Below are 23,901 nucleotides of genomic sequence, written 5' to 3'. Positions count from 1 at the left end.
AGAAACATCCTGTTTTGCTAAAAGGAAAGGAAGCAATCAGACCTCTGAGGTCATGACAGAAAGATAGAGTAGCCATTTGAAAGGGCTCCCACTGACCCAAAATGAGATAACTTGAGCAGCCAAAAGAGAGTAATGACTTTGGTTTTCTTCTTTCTTTCTTTCTTTCTTTCAAGATTCTTATTTACTTCTTTGAGATAGAATAAGAAAGAGAGAGAGAAAGAGCACAAGCACAGGGAGCAAAGGCAGAGGGAGAAGCAGACTCTCTGCTGAGCAGGGAGTTGGATGTGGGGCTCAATCCCAGGACTTCGGGATCATGACCTGAGCCAAAGGCAGATGCTCAACCGATTGAGCCACCAGGTTCCCATTGACTACAGTTTGTTGAAACATATTGAATATATTAAAAAAAAAATCTATGAGTTCATAAAGATAATGAGAAAAAGAAGGAATGAAAGGAAAGAAAAATCTCAAAACTCATCTGTCACTATTGGAGATGCCTGGTGCACCAGATCAGTACTCCGAAAATTGCCATTTAAGGAAAGAATTAAAAAAAGAAAAAAAAAATAATGAATACTGTTTTTCTGAAAATAAATAAATTGGAAAAAAAAAAAAGAGGGGCGCCTGGGTAGCTTGGTGGATTAAGCCTCTGCATTCAGCTCAGGTCATGATCTCAGGGTCCTGGGATTGAGCCCCACATCGGGCTCTCTGCTCAGCAGGGAGCCTGCTTCCTCCTCTCTCTCTGCCTGCCTCTCTGTCTACTTGTGATCTGTCTGTCAAATAAATAAAATCTTAAAAAACAAAAACAAAGGATTTATCCTGCCTACCTATATAGTTCCTTACATAAATTTTATTTCAGGATGCCCAAATGGCCCGAGTTGATGAGGAATGCTTTCTAATTAAGCAAAAATATTTTAGTTAAGGTGGACACAAAAATAAAAGGATAAAATCTCAATTTTTCATCCCTCAGTAAAATAAAGGATTCAGACAGCTATTCTCAGAATGGCTGGCAAAAGGATTAGATGAGAGGTTTATAAGGAACTGGACATTCGGAAGATGTCAAAGTCCTAGCCTACAGGGGTGGGAGGGGAGAGCTGACGTTACAGAGTGGGGGCAGATTGCCATTTGAGCCACCTGGGCAGTCTGAGAGTCTCTAGAAGTGGGGCTTCCAGGCCTTATTTGCCTTCCTCAGAAATACGCAGTGCCTCCTAACATGTTGTTGCTAAAAATCTTAGGCTGGAATATAATGAAACTTGAAGGTCTAAATTCTCATTTATAGGCAAGACTAAGGACAGAGAACAAGTTAAATGATAGCACAAGCTAACAATCAGAGAATCCAGAGTGTGGGACATTTCATAGGACCTATTGACCCTGTTTTCTCCAAGAAAACACTTGGCATGAAAAAAAAAAGTAGGAGGAGATGTCTGTAAAAAGACATTTTGGAGATAACCAGGGGAATTTGAAATATGGTCATTAGATGGTAATAAATGGTTAATTTTGTAGGAGTCATAATATAAATACTGGGGTTATGTGAGAAATTTTTTTTAAGGCAATGCTTCTTGAAGTATGTAAGAATAAAATATCATAATGCCTGGGATTTGCTTTAAAACAAACATGGCAGAGCACCTGGGTGACTGAGTGGGTTAAGCATCTGCCTTCAGCTCAAGTTGTGATCCTGGGGTTCCGGAATGAAGTCCCGCATTGGGCTCCTTGCTCAGCAGGAAGCCTGCTTATTTCTCTGCCTGTGCTCCTCCTGCTTGTGCTCTCTGTCAAATAAATAAATAAAATCTTTTAAAAAAATAAAACAAATATGGTAAATATAGCAAAATGTTAATAAATGTTTAATCTAGATAGTAGGAATATAGGGCTTATTATAATCTCTTTACTTTGATGTGCGTTTGAAAGTTCTCATGATAAAAGGTTTTTTTTTTTTTTTAAAGATTTTATTTATTTATTTGTCAGAGATAGAGGGAGAGAGAGCGAGTGAGCACAGGCAGACAGAGGCAGAAGCAGTCTCCCTGCTGAGCAAGGAGTCCGATATGGGACTCGATTCCAGGACGCTGGGATCATGACCTGAGCCAAAGGCAGCTGCTTAACCAACTGAGCCACCCAGGTGTCCCTGATAAAAGGTTTAATCGGTGGTTAGATGCAATGAAGTTGCCATGAATTAAGCTCTGAGAAGCAGTTCAAAATATAAAAAAACTTCAAAATTTTTTAAAATGCACATATATATGTAAATGTGGGACATTTTAGGAAGAACTGAAATAGCTTTTTGATATAATAAGGATTTTTATTGATAAACAACCTATATGTAATAAAAGAGAAAAAGGAGAGAAAGAAACAGTCTGTAAGACTCTTATTTGTTGAGGATACTGGGTTTGTTCTAGTTTCAGAGCCGGACACAAGATAAATCCATGGAGGAGAATGGCAATTTTGAAAGAAACATGCCGCTTTAATGAAAATGCAGTCACTGTAACATAACTGCAAAGCAATACAGAAAGTACACCAAAATTCTAGACGAGAAGAAACCTTTTTAGTGGCTTTACACCTTAATTAAATGAGGTTTATAGAATTCCCAGAGTTAAAGCAAAATCTATAACCTACACTTCAACGTTCAGTTAATCTCTTTGGAATGGACAGACAAGCAAATGGGTTTTCTTCCTCAGCACAAGAGCAGATGGGACGATTCATACAGCTTTCCTCATATCTCACTGAAGACGTTTCCAAATAAAAGGTTTATTTGTAAGCTTAAAGGTAAGCGAATGCGTCTACATTGAAGGATACTTAGTGCTAATATTGCATTTACTACTTTTGAATGACAAGTACATACTTAATCAATTCAGCATTTCATATGTTTTCAGGTATTTTGAATAAAATAGTCATTTGGTAGTTGCCTATGTTCCTGCAGTCAAGTTTCTTTCACTAGAAAACCTCCTAACAAGACATGTTCTTTTTTTTTTTTTTAAAGATTTTTTAAAATTTATTTGACAGAGAGAGAGATCACAAGTAGGCAGAGCAGCAGGCAGAGAGAGAGGGGGAAGCAGGATCCCTGCTGAGCAGAGAGCACGATGCTGGGCTCAATACCAGGACCCTAAGATCATGACCTGAGCCGAAGGCAGAGACTTAACCCGCTGAGCCACCCAGGTGCCCCCAGATATTTAAATTTAGATGTTTGTGTTGGATTAATAGTCCTGGCAATTTCAAAATGTATTATGCCAAAAAATGTTATTTAAGTTATGAAATGCAGGAACTCACCTCTATCTCTGTAAGAATTTCTTTTTTATTGCAATATTTATGCAAAAAGTAGGTCTTTGGTGAAAAATGATCTCTTAAGACAGGTTACAGTAATATTTGGACACAAACAGGGGGTGCTTAGGTGAAAGATATTTTCTTCTCAAGGGTTTTTGCCAAAAGAAACAAACAAAAATGTTAGGAAGAAGTTTATATTTGCTGTAATGGAAATAAATTGTTTGCCTTGCATCTCATTCTTTCTTAGCCTGAAAAAGTTATTTTCTTTGTTTATAGAACATTTTCTAATAATAAGACAATAATTGTGGTGCCTGGCTGGCTCAGTTGAGGAGTGTACAACTCTTGATCTTGGTTTTGTAAGTTCAAGTCCCACCTTGGGTGTAGAGATTACTTAAAGTAAATAAATAAACAATTTTTAAAGAAAATAATAAGGCAATGACAGCAAGGACAAGCAATTTTGTCTGCGTGTGAGTATCCAGCTGTGTGGGTCTGGGTAGGGGGGACAGTCACGTGGCACATCCCATCCCCTCCCACTAAGGGATGGCGGCCATCCCTGAGATCACCACTGCTTCTCAGCAGCCCTCCTGTGGCCCCAGGAGAAGTTCTATAGGCGAATGTCTCAAGGCTCATGGTGAAGAACAAAGAGAGGCTCATGTATAGATCATCCAGAAAAGAGAAGGTAAAAATAACATTAACAAGAGTGGGAATATTAACTAATATTTACTGAGCAATTACTTTGTACCAAGGACTATGCTTGCACTTTACAAGGATTATCTCATTTTATCCTCCTGATAACTCTGTGTGGTTGTGTCATTTTATACCCTTTGCCCAGATGAGGAAATGAGGAATTGCCAAGTAACTACTCCCAAGAGATGGCAGAGCAAGGCAGTTGGATTCCAGAGCCTATGTTCTGAAGTCCTAGATAAGAATTTTTGTGAATCACAAGTGCTCTATTGCACGAGACTTTAAAATTTCCAGTAGAATGAGCAAATAGGAAGTAAATAATCAAATAATCTAAGAGTTGAAAATACAGTTCGTCCTATTCGTAAGTACAGAATGAAGAAGTACGAAGACTTTCCCAAAGGATGCGAACACACTCATTTACACACATACGCACTAAACACACAGACCATATGAGCTCTAAAATGGCACGGGTTACATCCACGACTACATACCAACATTTCTTCATCCTTTCAACAAGGAGTCAGCCCTCTGCCAGGTCCTGGCGTTGCTAGGGAGAACAGGCAAACTTGATTCCTGTCCTCCAGAGCTCACGACTGTTGAAGAAGACTGACTTTAAACAGTCCACCGATAACTAATCGTTTCATTACTGTGATGATAAGCTCCAGCAAGTCGAAACACACGGAAATGTGAGAGGAAAATGCAAGCACCCTAACTAACCTGTACTCTGAGGCAGAGGAAACAGGCTCGTGGGAAGGCTGTGAGTCAGGATTTAACATAGCAATTCACAGAAATTATCATGACTTTCCGCAGTTTGCCCGTTTAATTCAAAAGCCAATTTTTAATGGGAAGAAAAAGACTTGTTTTAAATATGTTTGCATTTCATTACTTATTTGGGTGGATGGCCAAGGTGCCTGGGTTAAATTTAAGTGAGTCACAGAAATGTCTTTACCTATGGTGGGGACGGATAATAGCAAGTCTGCAGGAGAGCCGGGGTGGGGTGGCTTCTGGAAAAGGAATTCTACCTGTGTCCTCCGCTAAGCTTGGATATGTCTGGGCAAGTCTGGGGTAGTCCCAGGGCCCATTTACAATGGGGCTATGAACTTTCCGGGGATGGCACTTACTGAAGTGGAGAAAGGAACTAGGTTCATTGAGCCCAAGCCAGGGAGAGGCTTTGCCTATGTAGTGGAGGAAAGAGACATTCTGATGGCTGTTCCCCAGATTTGTCACCTGGAGGCACATCTGACCCCTGAGCAGAGAAGGAGGCCAGCTTTCTCACACAGAACATGCGACCAAAGAGAAAAGGCGTTTCGCCCCATAGGAGAGCAGAGGGGCTCTGCCCTCCTGATGGGGTGGGGGTGGGGTTGGCCTGCTGAGGACGAGGCTGGCTGTGCAGAAAGCAAGATTTTCGGGCCTGGTGGGGAGATGCAGCGGTGGATGGGCCTGGTGGAAATGGGAGGCAGGAGAGGAGGTGAGTTGGGGGCATAACAGGATCGCCTGACAGAGGCTGTGAGGCTCCTCTTGGCGGTGTCCAGAGCTAGAAGCCAGGGACTTGGCAAGCAGTCAGAGTTCCTGCATCAGTGGGAGCTACAGACCAGTAAACAATTTGTCTCCACTGGCTGGTGGGTCCAAGGGAAATCCAAGTTACATGTGGATGAACAGATGCATTGGCGTGGCTGCCTAAGTCCGCTTGGAAACTCAGAACCTTTATTTGTGTTTTATTGATTTGAGTCTTCTAAGACTAAGCTGAAATTAGAATGGTTTCTCGTGTGGAGACAAAGTGTTCACTTTGCAAAAATGCTCTGGAATTTTACAGTAATTCCCATATAACTATGAGCCATGGAGGATGCAGGGAGAACACTGTTTGCCTTCTCTTTGTAGAGAGATATTGGCTGCCTTAAGAAACACCCATCAGAGTTTTATAAATAAAACATAGCAGACAAACACCCATGGGGGCACTTTTTCTCTCTAGTATGAAAGGAATTAGTGTAGTCCATAGAAAACAGGGCTGTGTATGAAAGCCCAGAAAACCCTAGCATAGGGTTTTCAGGCCCCCTGGGGGCCTGAAAATACCCAAGATCCGCAGAATCCAGTAGTGAGATGGCGGTATTGGTGGTGGGGGAGGGGGAAGCGCTGGTGACAGGAAGGGGCTGTCACATGTGTTTAAATGCTTAGGCTGCAATATTGTTTTCCTGCGTGAAGGTGTGTGATCTTTTCCTTATAACTACATATCCTATCACACATATATAAATAAGGTGAAATACCAAAGGTTTTCCCCTTCAATTATTACATAGGCATGAACGACGAAAAGCAGAAGGAAATGTAAAAGATTACCGTGTAAAATGAGATAGCGAATTAGGAAACAGTCTCTTTACATCAGTAAGATCAGATCTTTCCCTGACCCAGAGCTTCTCATCTTGCTGGGCCAGTCCTTTATTAGGGAATGACATGAGGTTTTAGGACAGCGAGGACAAGCAATTCTGTGTGTGAGTATCCCGCTGTGTGTGCCTGGGTTGGGGGGGGTCACGTGGCACATCCCATTCCCCACCCCCACCCTCCACTACCAAATGGCCACTGCTTCTTGGCATGCCTCCCTGTAGCCCCAGGAGAAGTGTTTGGTAGTAACTGAGTTCCTGCTTCACATCTACCAGGGCTGGAGATTAACAAGCTAGAGACTGACCAGGGGGGAGCTCTTCTAGTTATTTTAACTGTCCTGACCATTGATTTAGGGCATTCACAGGCTCCAATTAATTTCATTCATTTTGAAAAACAAAAAGCAGCCAAGAGTGCTCATATTGTGGAAATATGGGTATTCTGATCCCATTCTTATGTTTTCATTTCAAAGAAGACTGCTGGTAGTAAATTTCTTGGTTTTGAAATTACCTAAGTGCAGTCTTTTTATTAGTTAGACAGTGATGTAAAATGCTTGCATGTTTAATGCTTTATTAATTTCTGGAGCTCACATTGTATCAGATTGTGTTTTTATCAGAAGTTACATGATGGTGTAGTCATTTGTAGTGGGTTTCTGAGAGCTCTAGCAAAACCAGAAACACCTCCCTCGTTTGCCCCTTCCTCTCTTCCTCCCTCCCTTCCTCCATTCCTCTCTTTCCCACCCTCCCTTCCTTCTCTCTCCCTTCCTCCATCAATCTCTTCCTTTTTAGTGAAGTTAATAAAAATACTGTGTGTAACAGAGGGCCCCTCCCATTTTGTCCCAAATTAGGAACACACCTTAAATAGGTTATGAAAGAAATAAAAAGTTCATTCTGAGATGCTGTGAAAAGAGGCACGTTCCTAGTAATTTGGCACTGGAAAACATCCCCAAATGGCAGGTTCTAGGTTTTGAATATCGATCCTGCAGGGGCTTTTCTGTTGTACACATTGTTTAGGTCTCCCCAAACCACAAAGAACGCCATAAGACATTTAACCTAAAGAGGACCTGCTAGAACATATGAGAACACAAGCAGTTGCAGGTCAAATTTTAGGATCCAGGAGTTGAAGTGCGGGGGACTGTGCTCGCTAATATCCCACAGGTGTGTATGCAAAGTGCCTTCCTAGGAAGGAGGTGCTGTGCTTTCGAAATATTTTCCCCAACATACATTCTGCCCTGAAATCCTTTGTTCAATGACAGGGAAAATTGCTTCCTAGTTCAGGACTGAGTATTAGAGTTTAATTCATTCATACCCTACTTCTTTCAAAAGATTTGAATGGCAACAATGAAACTGAAGTTAAGATTATGTGAAATTTCCATTCCTTCTACTTTTGTGACATTTGATCTAACAGGAAAAATTTCCTCATCAGTAAAATGGGAATCTGACTTGGACTGTCTGCCCTGTGAGGACGGCTGTGGTGAGCTAATAGGTCTGGAAAGCACATAAATTTTTTTTTTAAATGAAAAAAAATTTTTTTTAAATTTTATTTACTTATTTGACAGAGGGAGAGATCACAAGCAGGCAGAAAGGCAGACAGAGAGAGGGGAGGGGGGGAAGCAGGCTCCCTGCTGAGTAGAGAGCCCAATGAGGGGCTCGATCCCAGGACCCTGAGATCATAACCTCAGGTGAAGGCAGAGGCTTAACCCACTGAGCCACCCAGGAGCCCCAAGCACATAAGTTCTTAAGTGTCATATCCGTGAAACACCACGGAAGGGCAGGCATCTTGTGGGATTTAGACCGGTGGTATTTGGGGACTACATCATTGTTGAGCTCTACTCAAGAATTGGAGTGACTCACTGCATTTCCCTGAGCATGTTGGTGTCAAGTACGGAATGACCTTTCTGAGATTTTGAGTGTCCAGGATGCCCCCTTTCGAACTGCCCAGAACAAGAGATCAAAGAAACCGCACACACTGTTTGGTTTTAAATCAAAAGTTATGATTTTATTTTTAATTTTAATATACCAAGAAAAAATATTTCTTTGAATGTTGTGAAATAAGCACTTGAAAATAACAATTCCAACATTGCTGTGATTTGCTCTGTGAGGCTTATATGGGTGAACGTCTATCTGAATATGGGCTCTGGGGCCCCGAAGAGGCTGAAGCTCCCAGTGGTTTTCAAGTTAGCAGCAAGCAACCTCCTACCTGAACATGCCCAGTCAGTCAGACCTGTCTGAAACCGACATGCCTGGGGAGCTACTTCTGGAGAGTTCTTGATTTCGGCCCACTGAGAGAAGTTTCAAGTGCCGCCAAGTGTTGGGAAAGTAACAGTGTTTAAATACCGACAGGACCCCTCAATGCTGGCCTAAATGGGTTGCAGTGATGGCTTGACCCTGACCTATGGGACCAGTTTCTTCAAGTCCAGTTGCTTCCGGAAAAGTTTAGTACAACGTCATTTTGGGTTTGGATGTCCACCGTAGTGTATTTGACTGTAAGACTTTTGCCTGCCCAACGTAAAGTCAACATACCTTTATTAGGATCTTCCCAAACCCACATGGGGGAGGTGCTCCCATGGTCTATCAGTGTGAGGACAACTTCTGTTCCACTTCTTTCTAAGTGTAATTCAGGAGGAAGCGAAGCCTGAGGATTATCTTTCCTCCTCCTGTGAGCCCTGAATTTTCAAAGTATCTGAGGATGAGGAAAGTAATGGGATGATTCAACAGGTCCACAAAGATTCTTTGATACTCTGCGCAGGTGTTCTTAGCCAATTTCTTTAGCTATGTAGCTATGGGTTCTGCCACGTGGCTGGAGGAGGTTTATAATGGGAGTCAGTCACAACTGGCACTCAAAAAATATATAAATAAATAAAAATTTTAAAAAAGCTCAACTGCACTGACACTTGTTTTACTTAAGTATTTGCACCAGCAGACAGAGGCTGCTGGTTCATTGGAAAACTGGGACCTAACACTTCGTACTGATTGTTGGCACAAAAGTGTAAGGTTGCTTTATTAGCTCTCACTTCGGTGTGTATACGACAGGCCTGTGGGGCATCCTTAGCAAAATCTCTTGATGGTAATGGGTCTGAGGCACAAGGAATCAGACCTTTTACAGGAGACAGAGCACAACCTAAGAAAGCTAAGACAGGGACTCACAACACAAACACAGACTCTGTTGTCCTGAACTGAGGGCAAAATAATACAGGAAACAGAGACTGGAAGGCCAGAAAGTTCTGGGTTTTCATTATGAAAATTTTCATGCAGTTACACTCTTGGGGTTGGAAACTTTTTTGGGGAAATAAGTGTTTAAGAGAGACACGCTTGGGGCATCCACATACAACGGAGTGCTGAGCTCTCGGAGGCAAAAATCTTCTGGCTCTTCTCTACTCTATTAACAGCTCTATTGAATCAGCACAGGGCCCATCCAACAACTCTGAGGGGGAAAAAAAAGGCCTCAGAATGTGCTGGAGCGGACAGTTGGACGACACGTAGTCTCCGAGGGGAGGCTGTTTTATCAGGATAAAGAAAAGATTGTAACCTGAGCATGCTGTGTCTCCCAGGTAATTCAGCAATTTAGGACTGAGGCCAGACTTCTGGAGCATTCTATCCAGTGTAGTTGGCTCCAGGTGCATTGTTTCTTTGATGTGACAGGTTTTATCTTAAAGACACAATAACTGCTTAAAAAAAAAAAAAAAAATCTGTAGCTCTCTTTCCTGGAAGTGTTCTTGCATTCAGTTCTGCAAAGCCCCTCCTCACAGGAAGTTTCTGACTCAGGACTGAGCTACATTAGTAGAGAGGTAGGGAAGCGAGAGGGATCTAATTAGTGTTTTCTTTCCCCTTAAGCAACATATATGTATGTATTATCCCTCCCACCTACCCCCCCCCATATATATAGTAGAGTGTGAATAGAATGGTGAGAGTAAATTATCTGGAATAATACCCTCAATACATGATTTTAATTGGGTATTTTGGCCTGGCATGGATGTAAATAACAGAGTGCTTACTCTTCTCTGATTTTACCCAGTAAAACCTCCTGTTTGATGAATAGAGCATTTTTCATCAGAATGTTTTTTCATTGCAAACTCATAGACTTGGGTTGATACTCACACTGAGGGCATCAAATTGCATGCACTCAGATATGAAATGAAGGATGTTTGTTTTTTTCAATCCAGAAGCGTTTTCACCATAATGGGACTGGAGTGCAGTAGAAAATCTCCAGTAGAAAGATAATCTATTGCAGCATAGTGGGGCAGTTTTAAAAACTTGCCTGCCCAAGTTTTTCTGGAATGTTAACTGACGGTAGGATTATCTATGTGGCAGTCAGTTCTCTGGTAGGATTCAGATTTGCCATGGGCTAGTGGTCCAGCCTCTTATCTCGATATAATTAAGCAGTTAAGCTGAGATGTTAAAAACACTGTATTGAACCTATAACACCAGAATTTTTAAAAAAATGTTTTTCTTTCTATGAGGAACATTGGAAAAGCCTTTAGATTTATTTAGCCAATTTACAAACTACTTATTAGACATTCAACCTGTAAACAAAAATTCTAAGTTAACTCACAAGTGAACACAAGTATGAATTTGTAGCAAGATCAAAGTGCTTTGGAAGCATCATTTAGAGTCTATTTAAGGTCTATGCTCATTTCCTTATTCTAACCTGCATTGAAGGATCAATGATTAATCAATGGATTCAACCATTAAATTAAATCAGTCAGATAAGTTCGAATTGGTCCTTCGGTTAAACACAAGTCAGTTGTTATTTGGCCTTTTCCTCAGATGAATTATTCTGCTCATTTTCTTTCATAAGAAAAAAAGCTTATTGCACAGTATCATGTCTTTTCAGAGCTCAAAAGAACATTATTTGCAGCCTAAGAACCTCCTAGGTGTGATAGCAGGACCTCTCCTTTTAGCTCGCATCAGTTTTCACCCTAGGAATCCCAACCCATCCACTAGTTGCTTCTCACCTATGAACCAATGTCAAGACATCATAGAGCGTCCCCGATAATTTCACATAGCTGTCACAGCTTCCCTCCCCTGCCTGGCCCCGCCCCTACCCCAGGGTCTAGCGGTCCTGACTTGGTTTGCATGGATTCTTTGTTCATTGTTCAAACCATTCACACAGAATGGGATAAAACTTTATTCTTTCAAATTCCACACATAAACAAGATGCTGAGAAAGACCGTGTCATCTCTGACAGAGAAGCAGAGCAGCTCTGTTTCATGAATGACAGCACGGTTAAAGCTCAAATAATATAAAAATAATCTGAAAAAAAATCCCTTTTACTGTACACTCTCAAATAAAGCAAGAAAGATAAACAACGGTTTTCTTTTTCTGCTAGCCAGAAAATGTGTTCCTGTTCATTTGGGCTTTGAAGTTGAGTGTACCCCACATCTGTGTGCACGTATGTGTGGTGATGCGTGTCGTCTATGCAGTGTAGCCGCTAATTGTGTCATCTAGTTTGTCTAGTCATGAAGCTACTTAACCAATTAGAATACTAGCGTATCACATTGAACAATTTTACATAATTGCTTCTTTGAAATACTAGGAATGTTTACACATTTATTTGGCTTGTAAAGGACTGAAGTATGACAGATAATATTATATTATCTAGCTTTCATTTCTTTCTCTCTCTCTCTCTCTCTCTCTTTTTTAAAGAATATGGCTCTTAATAAACTGGTTTTCTGAGTTCCAGAGCAGAAGTCCCTTTTAAAAAAAATTTCTGAAGCTGACTTGAAGCAGGAAGGTCTTCTGATTTGGCCAAAAATATGACGAGTATTTTGTATCATTGAAAATTTGAAGGGTTAAGTCTATGGGGGGGGGGCTTTGCTGTCAGCTGTTCAACCAAACTTGCCATGAAGGGTTTGTTGAAGTATCTCCACTTGACCAGCAGAGGGCACTTTACACACCTCTGCGACGCTCAGGGAGCAGACGCAGATGATGCGGAAACACAGTGTTCACCCAATATCAGGAAGAGCCCTGCAGATTTCTTTTTGAAAGTCACAAAAATATAGAAAATATGGACTGTACAACAGGGCTTTACTTGGAAAGCCATGAGTGTGTGTGTGAAGTCAAATAGAGCGGGGAATACAGACTGTATCTGTTGGGTTGATCCTCGGCTCCCGTCTCTTTCCCAACTGTCCTTTTCCCAGCTCAAGAATGGTATGGGGCTGACCCTTCTTAGAGGTGATCCAGAATCCACTTTCAAATCATTTGGTCAGGTTTTAAATTTGCTATTCGGTATTTACTCTTCTGCTCAAAAGTCTGGGGCCGCTGAACCAAAGATAATCCTTCAGAGCTCATTTCAGAGTGGAAATTTCAGTGAAACCATCAGAAACGCTCAGAGGTAGAGCTGCCCCTTTAGGAACTGGTCTGCACCGTTCCCATTCTCCCAGGAAGAACCTCGGAAAAACACTGTGCCCCGTTTGGTTCTGGCAAACTCACCAGCCCGAGACTGTGCTAGGAAGGGAAAAACACCAGTCCTTCTCTTAGTGGAAATGAAATTGTTTACATCCTTCTTCACGAGAGGTGATTAAGACATCTTTTCTCACGGGGGGGGGCTACAGCTACGGCCTTTCTTAAAAAGGCTTTAATTTTTGCACAAGCGTTATTGTTCTAGATATCCACCCTGTGTCTCTTCCATTTTGTATCTATTCTATTGGCTCCAGTTTAGTGTCCAAAGAGATTGTGTGTGTATGTGCTCGCACAGTTTAAGTAAACTTCTTTCATTCTTAGAGAAATATAACACTTAGTAAATACTTTTTTTTTTTCATATAGTGTTAATAGCCTTTCTTGACCTTCTATTTCTCTCTCTCTGTGCCGCTGGCTCATTTTTGTTCTCATTTGTCCTAGAGCTGACAGTTAAGGAGGGAATGGGGTTTTCCAGCAGCAGTCCTTTGAGACGGAGGTTCACTCAGCGAGTCCTCACCCAAAAAGGATCATAAACTTACTGGGTTGAGTCAACCTTATTATCCCTAAGCTGCCTTGGGTTTTATGTTTGCTCATGTGTTTTGTTTTGTTTTGTTTTAGCTGCACCATATGTGATTCCTTGTGCCATTTTTCTTTTGTCTATTGTTTTTCTTGATGACCCTGAGCTATGGTTTCCTCCTCAGTTCCAACACTATTCAGCTTTCGTTGTTTTCCTCATCTTGCCGATGTAGGCCTCAAAGAAGAAGTGGCAGAAGAGCACTAGGTAGCTGAGGTACATGAGTGAGGACCAGAAGATGTTCTGAAAGTGAGAGTAACACTGGTCATGCTGCATCCAGTAGAAGACCAGGTAGTTAACGACACAGCCCATCAGCATCTGAGTGATCTGGGACAAGGTGATGAACATGGCAAACTTCCGGGAAACTCGGAAACCCGCCGCTCGCAAGGCATAGTAAGAGTACATCACGGCGTGCACGCTGTAGTTCATGGTCATGAACCAACCGCCCCCAGCTACCATGTCCTTGTAGGAGTACCACGAGTACAGCAGCACAGTGATGTGGTGGTACCAGTGCAGGAAGATCAGCTTCTGCTTCCTCAGAATAATGAATATTGTATCTCCTGAAAGACAGAGAAGGACAAAAAAAAAAAAAAAAACCCTGCGTGAGCCCCTTGACCATGATGTAACGATAATTCATCTTTTTCCCAGGAAAGGACATAGCTTGAACTCATACTTGAGTGTGAGACGGACTGGGTTAGAATCCTGGATCGGTATTTACTAGCTCTGTGAGCTTGGGTAAGCTACTTATCCTCACTATTTTCCAGTTTCTGTAAAATGGAGATAGTCATGGGGATAACAGTCGTAGCTTGGAAGCACCGGAGGGCTAATTATGATAACCAGTGTGCCCTCCCGGCACATGGAGAACACGCAATAAATGTTACTTTTAGAAGGCTGTTTTATACAAAATCTTATCAATTTCTGACCTAGAAGGGACATGAGCAATCAAGTGCCCCAATTTCTAACTTGACCGTACATTTTAGGGAATATTATCTGGAAGAGTCAAGTGACTTCTCTCAGATCATTTGTCAATGCAGAGAGACAGATTAGAATTCGAGGGCCCAGCAAACGTTCATAGGCCTCACTAGAGCAGGAAGACCATTTGTCTTTGGTATATGGCAAAAGCCACTCCTAAAAAACCCATCTTTGTGAGCTCCTTGTAAAAGGTGAAGTCTCAACAGACATTTGGCAATCACAGGAGTAAAACTGAAACAAAAGGCAAAAATAGAAAAAGAGAGAAAAAGTCACCCTCTACCATATTTGCTGAACATGGTAACCTGAATATTTTACAACAATGAATTCAGTAATAAGAACGGAGAACAACACACATTTTTACGGAGTTAACTTTGAGAAAGCTTTTCAAAATCTATTATTAACAATATCCTTTTGAAGAAAAAGACCTCTGTCCCTAAGGTAGGAAAATTTATATTATAGAAGCTAGAATAGTACTCAGGTAGGTAGATGTTATTTATATGTAATGATTCTCTCAAAAGCCTCAGCGATTCCAAAAAATATACCATAGGACACTTACAACAAAATGGATAAAGAGAAAAACAGTAAAAAATGCACACGATTTCATTAACAAGTATGAAAAAAGGGGAAGGGATACGGGGATGTGGGACAAAAACAGGATTCATGATCCATTCTCTTTCCTATCTCTGTGTTCTTCTCAAGGATGGGAAAACCCAACCTCCTTCATGACTTTTATTGAACTCAAACTTGACTCTTTTCTGTACAACAAAGGAGAACTAGAAGGTCCTTCTTGTTCTGAAATCTAATTAAGTACGAAGGGAATTAGTGCTTATCCTTATCTTATCCCTCAGACTTCACCGGTGTCCTAAACCATTTGACACTAGGAAAGGTCAAGGAATGCGAGGCCGTGGGAAGATTTTTAAGGTTCTAATGGCCATGGCTGGAATAAACCAGGTGGTACCCCATTCCATTCAGCAGGAGCTATTCTTTTGTTTCCTTACTGAAGTGTAGGGAACAACACACTATATTGCTGTAGAGCAATAAGTAGCTCAACTGTTTTATTTCTTTAGATTTAGTTTTGACTCTATCATCACTTTTATATTAAAACTTTATTGTCTGAAGAACAATTTTAGTATGAGAAGAGTAACAGGGGACAAAAGACAGACCATATTAGAATGGGCTAACCTGGAACGAAAAGTGGAACCTATAGTTCTGGTACCGAAACTAGCTTTGTGTTTTTCCTGTCTGAGTAGGGGTCTCAGATCTCATGAGTAGGGGGCATGATTAAGACACATTACATGCTTCCATTTAATAGAGGAGAGCTGGAGATGAAGCACATGTTATGAGATCTTTCTTATTTTTTTAAAGATTTATTTATTATTTTGAGAGAAAGAGAGAGAGGGAGAGTGCAGAAGGAGGGGCAGAAGGAGGAGATAGAAACCCAAGCAGACTCATGCTGAGCATGGATCCCAAATGGGGCTTGATCTCAGGATCCTGCAGTCATGACCTCACCTGAAACCTTGAGTTGGACGCTTAACCGACTGAGCCACCCAGGTGCCCCAATGTCAAATCTTTAAAACAAAATTAATTTGAATTCCTTTAAGAATTTTTTCTGGAACAGACATACAGGATGGCAGGTGGAGTAATGAAGATGACTATTTTCCAATACTAGCCCTGGAGCCTCTCAGGACCACCACTCCAAGGCTGCATCGAGGTTACTATCCTCAAGTAGGCTGTTGACCTAGGGAATGGTAGTTTCCCATAGGGAAATGGAAGGGGAAACTGGTGGGGTTCCAGAAGGGCTTCCTGAGTGCTCCTATGTTTTTTGTATTTTTTTCTTTCTTTTTTTTTTTTTTTTTTTTTTGATACGGAGGCTAAGATGCATCAGTCACAACACCCTGGCGGTTATAAATTATTTTTCTTCCATGGAAACTGCATAATATCGTGCTTGATTTGCCATGAGCCAGTTGTACCAAGACAGGGTATTTACAGCCCTGCCAAAAGCTACCAAGTGAACTGAAAATGTAAACCAAAGATAAAGACTGTGTATTTGACGTTGGCCAACCCATCTTTCTTGATCAAAGGTCTAGTGCCTTATGGAAAGAATGTTGGCCAACAGTAAGCAGTGGGACTTTTGACTCTTGACCGATTCAGCTACGTCACCCATTCGAGTGGCTACTGGCTCATGTTTTCTCTACCACAGTCTCTCTAGCTTTTGATTCAGCTGTTTTCAGCCAAAAGCCAGGCAGGACATGGTATTCTCATTCCCAAGCGTCCCTTCCAAACGATCTGCCTCCAGCCTGTGTGCCTGTTAAGTACAGATGTCTGTGTCACTGGGGGGCAGTCAGTCGGCAGTTGGAAAGCACCAGGGTGCTCGCAGTCACCAAGAGGCCACTCTGTGTGGTTTGTCCCAGATGGCTGTGCCCCTCTTCACAGTTAGCCCGAGCTCTGCTGAGTCAGAGTTTCAGAAACAATGACAAGCTCAACTGAGCAAGGACCGAGACTCGGAGCAGATGTTTCCAAGTTTTAACAAAAGCAAATCTCAGCAGGTTTTAATATAACTAAAACAGTAGGCGCACAAGATTTTTGGCACGCAGAGCGGGCTGGTGGTTCTCTTCTCCTCATTTGTTCTAATGGGTCGTAACTCCATAATTCACTGAAATGAGCTCATTGTTTTCTGCAAAAACAGAAAGCCCTTCTTGCTATTAAGAGTTCAGCGAAGGATAGGGGTTAATGGGTAGTGTCAGCTGGGGAAGATGAAACAGTGCTGGAGAACCATGGTGGTGAGGACCGTGCAATGATGCAAGTGTTCTTAGTGCCACAGCCTTGTACACTTAGAAATGGTCAATCTGATGTCATGTGTATTTTGCCTGCTCCCCCCCAAACCCCCCAAAAAGTATAGTGAAAACTGCGGGCATGTGGGTTTTGGTGGGAAAATAGAGTTTCGGTATTGAACACAGAACAATTTCTTCTCACGGGAACCTTCCCTTTCTGCCGCACATAAGGGAGTCCAGGACCTTAGTGTACTGAGAAGCTGAGCTTTGGACCTAAAAATAAGAAAAGTTCTCAATAATCCAAGTCGATAGATCTTTCTTAATTAAACGGTAGCAGCAATGTCTTCTAGGAGCAAAAAAATACATGTGTTAATTAGGGATAGGGACTGGCTATCTGGTTTTTGGACCTATTATGATTCACAGTTTAGCTGGGGAAGGCCATTTGCCAACGAGCTCCAGAACATTTGAGGGAAAATAAGGCATATCTTAAAACTGAAAAAAGGGGCCTCTGACCATGAAATTACCTGTATAGTGAACCTGAAATGACATGAAGAATCCTCATTAAAGAACCAGATCAAGTTTAATCAACCCTTTAGCCCAATGTCTGCACTTCAATCCTCTTTTAACTGTGAAGAAATGGATTGTTTGATATCCAACCTACAAACCACTATGGTGAATAAGGCTTCTTAGGGAAAAGGATTATTGAAACTGCCGCACAACGGACTATGGTGCAGTTCCTTCTGGGCTCAAGAGGGAATAGAATTGTGTTTAATTTTACGTCAGCGTGGGGGAGGTAGGGAGCAGCATGGCTGGGTTGACATTAAATTAAGACAGATGACTAATCAGCATCATCCGCACTAACCTGCTACCAAGACAGAGGACACAGCACAAATACCTCTAAGTGCTTCACTAATAGTTCTTGTGTGGAAATTCTAACTCTGTCCGCCCTCCTAAAACTTTGATGTCAGTCTCGAACAGAAGGTGGGTGGACAAGACAATATAGGTCTACTCATGTCTCTGAAGAAAAATGACCACTTATATGAATAGGTTGAGGCGGCTCTTCAAGAAATTATTCTAAAGGTGGAAGGGACTATTTTTAGTTTCAAGTCCCTCAAATACACCTGGCTAAAACTCAGAGAGCAGACAAGCAGCCTTTGCAAGGGAAAGGATTTCTAGAAGCAAAGACTGAGGTTGTTACTTTGTGATTTAAGACTTAAGGGCCAGACGCATAGAGGCACCATTGTTGATGTTTTTTGAAAATGTTGAGGGTCGTGAAATTGTGTGAAGTGTTTAGTACTGACAGGTAGAGGGAGCCAGGAGGTTCATGCGTTTACTGTTTTCATACAGCTGTAGTCAGCTCTATCAAAAAAGATGGGGAGATTCATAAGTATGCTCATTATACTGCACAAACTAAAAGTCAGAGAGATCGATAGTTCTCAAAGTGAAAAATTCTCAAACATTAATAATGTATGCATTTAAAAGAAAATGTCACCAAACCCCAAGAGGATACATGAGGATACAGGCTCACATTCTCAGACCAACACTAGCTTGGGAAAAAGTAATCTGGCTCAGATGCTCTATGAATCTAAAGAATCACTGTGAAAGAAATAGATCTGTCAAGACAGTCTTTTATTTTATCTCTAAGTGAAAACACAAAATTAAAATGTTACCATAGAATCTTGAAATTCCTCAAAACACATCTGTCTTAGGCACTGTGTGTAGCTCCAAGTTGGAAAAACATTTTTGTAGCCTACGATTTGGCAGCTTGTGGTCTCAATTCAAATATGAAAAATCACTTCCTGGGGCTTGGTTCGTAAAATTCATATTCTAAATTTCTTTTTGGAGGAGTTAGACATTCCATTCGAGCCCCTATCAAATACCCCTTGTTGGCGCTTAATATAAATATGTTAAGTGAATGAATGAATACATCCATACCAATGCATTTCAACCTAAGTCTGCCTTCATGGGCTCTTGCACGTGTGCACGCACGAACAACAGTAATCTAGTTATTTTGGACTGTAGAGCATTCATCTCTATACCCCTGCTCCTCTTAGCAAAGGTTTTTAGTTTCCCTCTGCTGCTCTTCCCTTGCCTTTGACTTGGAAAAACACCCACAGTTCAAATCAATTGCCCACTCTTTGTAGGCAGTAGGGGTATAGCTGCTGGTAGAAAGTGAATAGAGGGCACTGGGTGGCTCAGTTGGTTAAGCTGATCCCCGAGTCCTGGGATCGAGTTCTGCATTGGGCTCCCAGCTCCATGGGGAGTCTGCTTCTCCCTCTGACCTTCTCCCCTCTCACGCTCTCTCTCTCTCTCTCTCAAATAAATAAATAAAATCTTAAAAAAAGAAAAGTGGATAGATAGGCTGCTAACATACACATCCAAGAGACCTCCTATCCTTTGCGAGCAGACACAGGATATATCTGAAAGACACCTTAAAGAAAGACTGTGGATAGCTTGATTATATGTGGTTTATAAGCAAAGTACAACCTCTAACCCCCTTTTAGGAGAAACAGGAGAGGGGACCCAACTATAAATAAATATTTTGAACTAAATAATACAATTCTTAATTCCCAATAAAAAATAAAAAACAGGGACGCCTGGGTGGCGCAGTTGGTTGGACGACTGCCTCCGGCTCAGGGCGTGATCCTGGAGTCCCGGGATCGAGTCCCACATCAGGCTCCCAGCTCCATGGGGAGTCTGCTTCGCTCTCTGACCTTCTCCTCACTCATTCTCTCTCTCACTGTCTCTCTCTCTCAAATAAATAAAATAAAATCTTAAAAAAAAAAAATAAAAAACAAACAAACAAACCCAGAGAATGAATAGGTGCTTCTTAAGGATATATATGAGATTGTGAGATGATGACCAGTACTGCTCATGGATGAGTCCAGAGTTTGTGATCACCAGCAGATCCCTTTCTCTGGTAGTAAAGGTATTTTCCTGGTGAACTATATCCATGTCACAACCTTGCCATGAATTTCCCACTGTTCCTATGAATCTGTACCACACTTCTATTCAAGACCATTAAAGAGTTGAAGGAAAAACCTTCTATGTACATAGCCAGTATTCTGGATTCAGTTCTAGAAGGGGAGCCACATTTCTTTTCTCCAAGGCCCATCTCTTAGATGATTCAAATCAAACAACACCAGAAACCAATGCTTTCCATTTGTTAATTAGAACAGGAAGACACCCAAACGGAAAGCCTCGTCTCCTCATCTGAATCCTAACTCCTGGATGAAAGTCTGCTTCCATGTCGGACCGGGAGAGAGCTGCACTGCCAATATTCTTCCATATTCTCAACTTAGCATAGTCGTTTATGTGCTGGACAGAAGGGACTGTGTGTGGATTTTATATGCCCCTGGGAGTGTATTTCCAGTAGTGTCTGGAAGTCTGCATGTTTCTGTAAGCTATTTCGCTCTTCACATACACTAAGTATAATTTTTTTTTTATTTGATTTTATTTATTTGACAGAGATCACAAGTAGGCAGAGCAGCAGGCAGACAGAGGGGGGCGGGAAGCAGGCTCCCTGCTGAGCAGAGAGACTGATGTGGGGCTCGATCCCAGGACCCTGAGATCATGACCTGAGCCGAAGGCAGAGGCTTAACCCACTGAGCCACCCAGACGCCCCACACAACGTATAATTGTTGAAACAAAAGGAAGGAGGGGAGAGAAAGAGATAGTGGAAAAGTTAGTCAAGAGCTCAAATTCATTGCAACCAATAAAACAGGACCTTCGAATGGTTTCTTTGTCCGTTTTCAAATAAATATATCTTGTGGGTGTGTAGCTACCCAGAAGGGTGGGGGTGGAAACGGAAGGAGAGATGACACTCACCTAGTTCGGGTGCTTTGCTTAGCACAAATGCATAAGCCCAGAATTTGCTGACAGGTCCATTGTAAAAACTCTGGTCACAAACTGACTGCTTCAGGCCTTTGGTCATCAAAATGTACACCATATAAGCACCAGTTCGAAGAGCACCGAATATACTTTATAATAAAAAGAGAAAAGAAACAACATTCAGGCAAATCATTTCATTTCTGACATTACCCATACTTAGAAGACTGTCTGCCATTGGGGAAAGAGGTATATAGATGCCTTGCAATCATTTGCATGGACCCGGAAGCTTCTTAAAATGTTTTGTAAACAAGAGCAACACAAGTTCTCAGTGCTTTATTCTGAAGATCATACATGATGCCATCATGTATGTCATCACTGTACCAAGAAGAGGTCACAGCCAAGCGGAATGGAGCCAGGGCAGGATCTCATGAAGAAGCTGGTGACTGTTATGTTTCAGTTTGAGAACTCTCCCTTGGGGATGAGATGGGGTTGGCTGAAAACTCTTGGAATGAGCTCAGGTCTGTCCTATGTCCAGTCATTTTCAAAGTTCCCCCACACCCGCCCCGGCTCGATTGCCTGGGTTTCAGTTTGTTTCTCTCAGCCAACTCTTCCTTTATCTTTGGACTAGCCTTATCAATGTAGACCTCCTCCTTGGCATCTTTTTGGAACCCTGCAGCGGCCTCCAAACCACCATTGTCATCGCTTACTCCCCTTCCACTCTAATCCGTCTTTCTCATGGAAGCCAGCAGGCTTAGCACTCCAGTCAGGCTCAGCTCTCCAGTCAGGCTCATTCCCTTGAGCTCCCCATAACCACAGGCTAACCCTGTTGGAACCCCATTCTTCAAAGCCCTGTCACATGTTGGCCTCCCCACAGGTGCAGCACTCAAAGATGATTGAAAAATAAACTAGCTTCGGGCACTTTTATCAAGGAACTGCCAAGGAAACAGGAGAGCTCTGGAATGTGTTGAGCTCAGTAATGCAACCTTAAGTGTGAAAGAACTTTGCAGCTGGAACAGGCAATCTCCATTAAGGAGGGATCCCTCAGGCATGTGTACCAGAGCACGTGGACCACACGCATGACTGAAAGCAAAGCCAGCTAACCATGTGGGGCCATACTCGGCCATCCTTCTTCTGGCAGCATCCCCTTCAAGGGGCCAAGTCAGTTAGGAGGTTAGCCAGTGAACAGCTGCTGAGAGGAGTAGCAGCCTCACCAAACTGGGAACAGGAGCTTTCATTTCTCCTCAGAGGCATTATTGTTTCTTTAAGAGTTCTTAAGAGTTGCTTCAAAATAAGCCATTCCACTAGGCTGTCAGCTTGTGTCTGCCAGCTAGAGCTAAAAGTCACTTTGCCTAAAGGCAAGATAATAAAGTTGAATTCCTGGCAACTGTTAGTTTATTAAGTTGGGACTTTGTAAGTAGCTTCTCTAATGATATACAGCCTGCATTAAATGGAATTACTCTTTCTAACATATAAAATGATCCTGCATAGGATTTTTGGTATCACTTTACAGTTGGAGATCCTATTTAATCCTTTAGTGGCTTCTCACTGCATACAGAATAAAACCCCCCAGCTCCTTAATGGGACATCCGAGGCTCTGAGTGGCCCCTTTGTCCCCCAACTCTACCCTTCCGACCGCCATTTTCTTCCTGCTCACTGTGAGCCAATCATTCCACCACTTTCTTATCCTTTCTGTTTTCTGCCTTAGGGGCTTTGCATATATGTTCTCCTAGGGAGCTTTTCTCCCTGTTCGCTCCAAGGCTGCCCTTTTCCATTTTCTTATTTCAAAGAAATGTCCCCTCCCAAGTGGAATGACCTGTGTCTTTACAGGCAATAAACTGTCCTAATTGGAGAATGGAGAATTGGAACTTATTGGTGAAGTCAGGTCATGGTGATTTTTCTGTGTTATCTGAATTGATTTTTTTGTGTGTCTTTACCTCACCGGGTGATGGCAAAATGGAATGTGAAGAGTGGCCACCATCGCCAAGTTAAGGTAATTCACACATGGGGCCCTTGGACTTTGCTGCTGTGAGGATACTACGGAAGTCTGGACGTGCTGTCTCTGCTAGGCATACACAGCAGATGCTATTGGTTACCTATTCAAGAGCCAAGTCCTTCCTCTTGCTCCGTTTGAGAAGAAGCCTGATTTTGTCCAGTTTCTGTCAACTCATGATTCGCCCAAGAAGGTGACACCACCTTTGATTTAGGAGTATATCCTAATTTCTTCAGCAAGTTTTAGTAATCCCATTTCCCTTACCGGTGATTGGTTAGGGGTGGGCATTGACCCACTTCTAGCCAATGTGGTGTGAGCACTGGGCTGCTAGGGGCCGTGTGGCAAGTGGGAAGGCTTCCTTGCTTTTTACTATGTATGGCCTGGGGGTGCGGCAGCCATCTTACCAGAGGGCGGGAGCTACCAGGAGGACAGAAGTTATTCCTGCAAAATGTGACCAAGTGAGGGACTCAGCCATTCTTTCAGTGACCTTCTTGCAAGGCTTCTCGTTTTTGAGAAGGCTTTCTTATTGTCTAAGCCCTTTGGAATTCTGCTATTACTTGTGTTCCAGCAGACACAACACACAAGATTGGATTTTCGGTAGACCTTGGAACACCAGTTAATATTTTGTGGCTACACAGTATGTCTAAGTCAAAATACTGACTACATCAGTTCCTAAGTCAGCTCCTGACTACATCAGTTATCGGCTTTCCATAAACCAGTGGGAGAGAAGTCAATGACTTTGGTACAAGCCCAAAGCAGATAAACAGAAAAGTGACACACTTTTGATATGTATCTGTCTCTGTTCATAAACACCTGGTCTAGGACATTTCTGAACCATCAGCATAATGTCCAGAGCTAAATGCCAGCCCAGTGACAGCCACAGAGTCCCTCCTCTCCTATTCTGCTGCCAGACTCTGTGCTTCATACAAGATCAGAGCAGAGACAAAGAAAGCACCTCTGGAATAGTCACCATCCTTTCCTCTTCTTGGGTCTCAAAAGCCATTGTAGTTCATAGCCCATTTCTTAAGCATTGGCATGCTTTAATTTATTCTTTCAGCTGCTAAATAT

At 42.2% G+C, this 23,901-nt stretch overlaps 1 protein-coding gene across 1 annotated transcript in view; it reads right to left on the bottom strand.

Moving 5' to 3' along the window:
• Positions 1 to 11,400: 11,400 nt before the first annotated feature.
• ELOVL6 (ELOVL fatty acid elongase 6) overlaps positions 11,401 to 23,901 on the bottom strand; it is a 119,593-nt gene continuing 107,092 nt past the window's right edge. Inside the window, exons 4-5 of the mRNA XM_044224256.1 lie at positions 20,841 to 20,992; positions 11,401 to 13,829 (exon numbers count right to left, since the gene is read on the bottom strand). Of these exons, the coding sequence (XP_044080191.1) occupies positions 13,405 to 13,829; positions 20,841 to 20,992 (577 nt within the window). The 3' untranslated portion in view covers positions 11,401 to 13,404. The remainder of the gene's footprint in view (positions 13,830 to 20,840; positions 20,993 to 23,901) is intronic.

The sequence above is a fragment of the Neovison vison genome, chromosome 11, assembly GCF_020171115.1.
Source record: "Neovison vison isolate M4711 chromosome 11, ASM_NN_V1, whole genome shotgun sequence".
Classification (NCBI taxonomy): Eukaryota; Metazoa; Chordata; class Mammalia; order Carnivora; family Mustelidae; genus Neogale; species Neogale vison.
The sequence above is the reverse complement of the archived record's forward strand: the minus strand, read 5'-3'. Positions and strand labels throughout refer to the sequence as shown.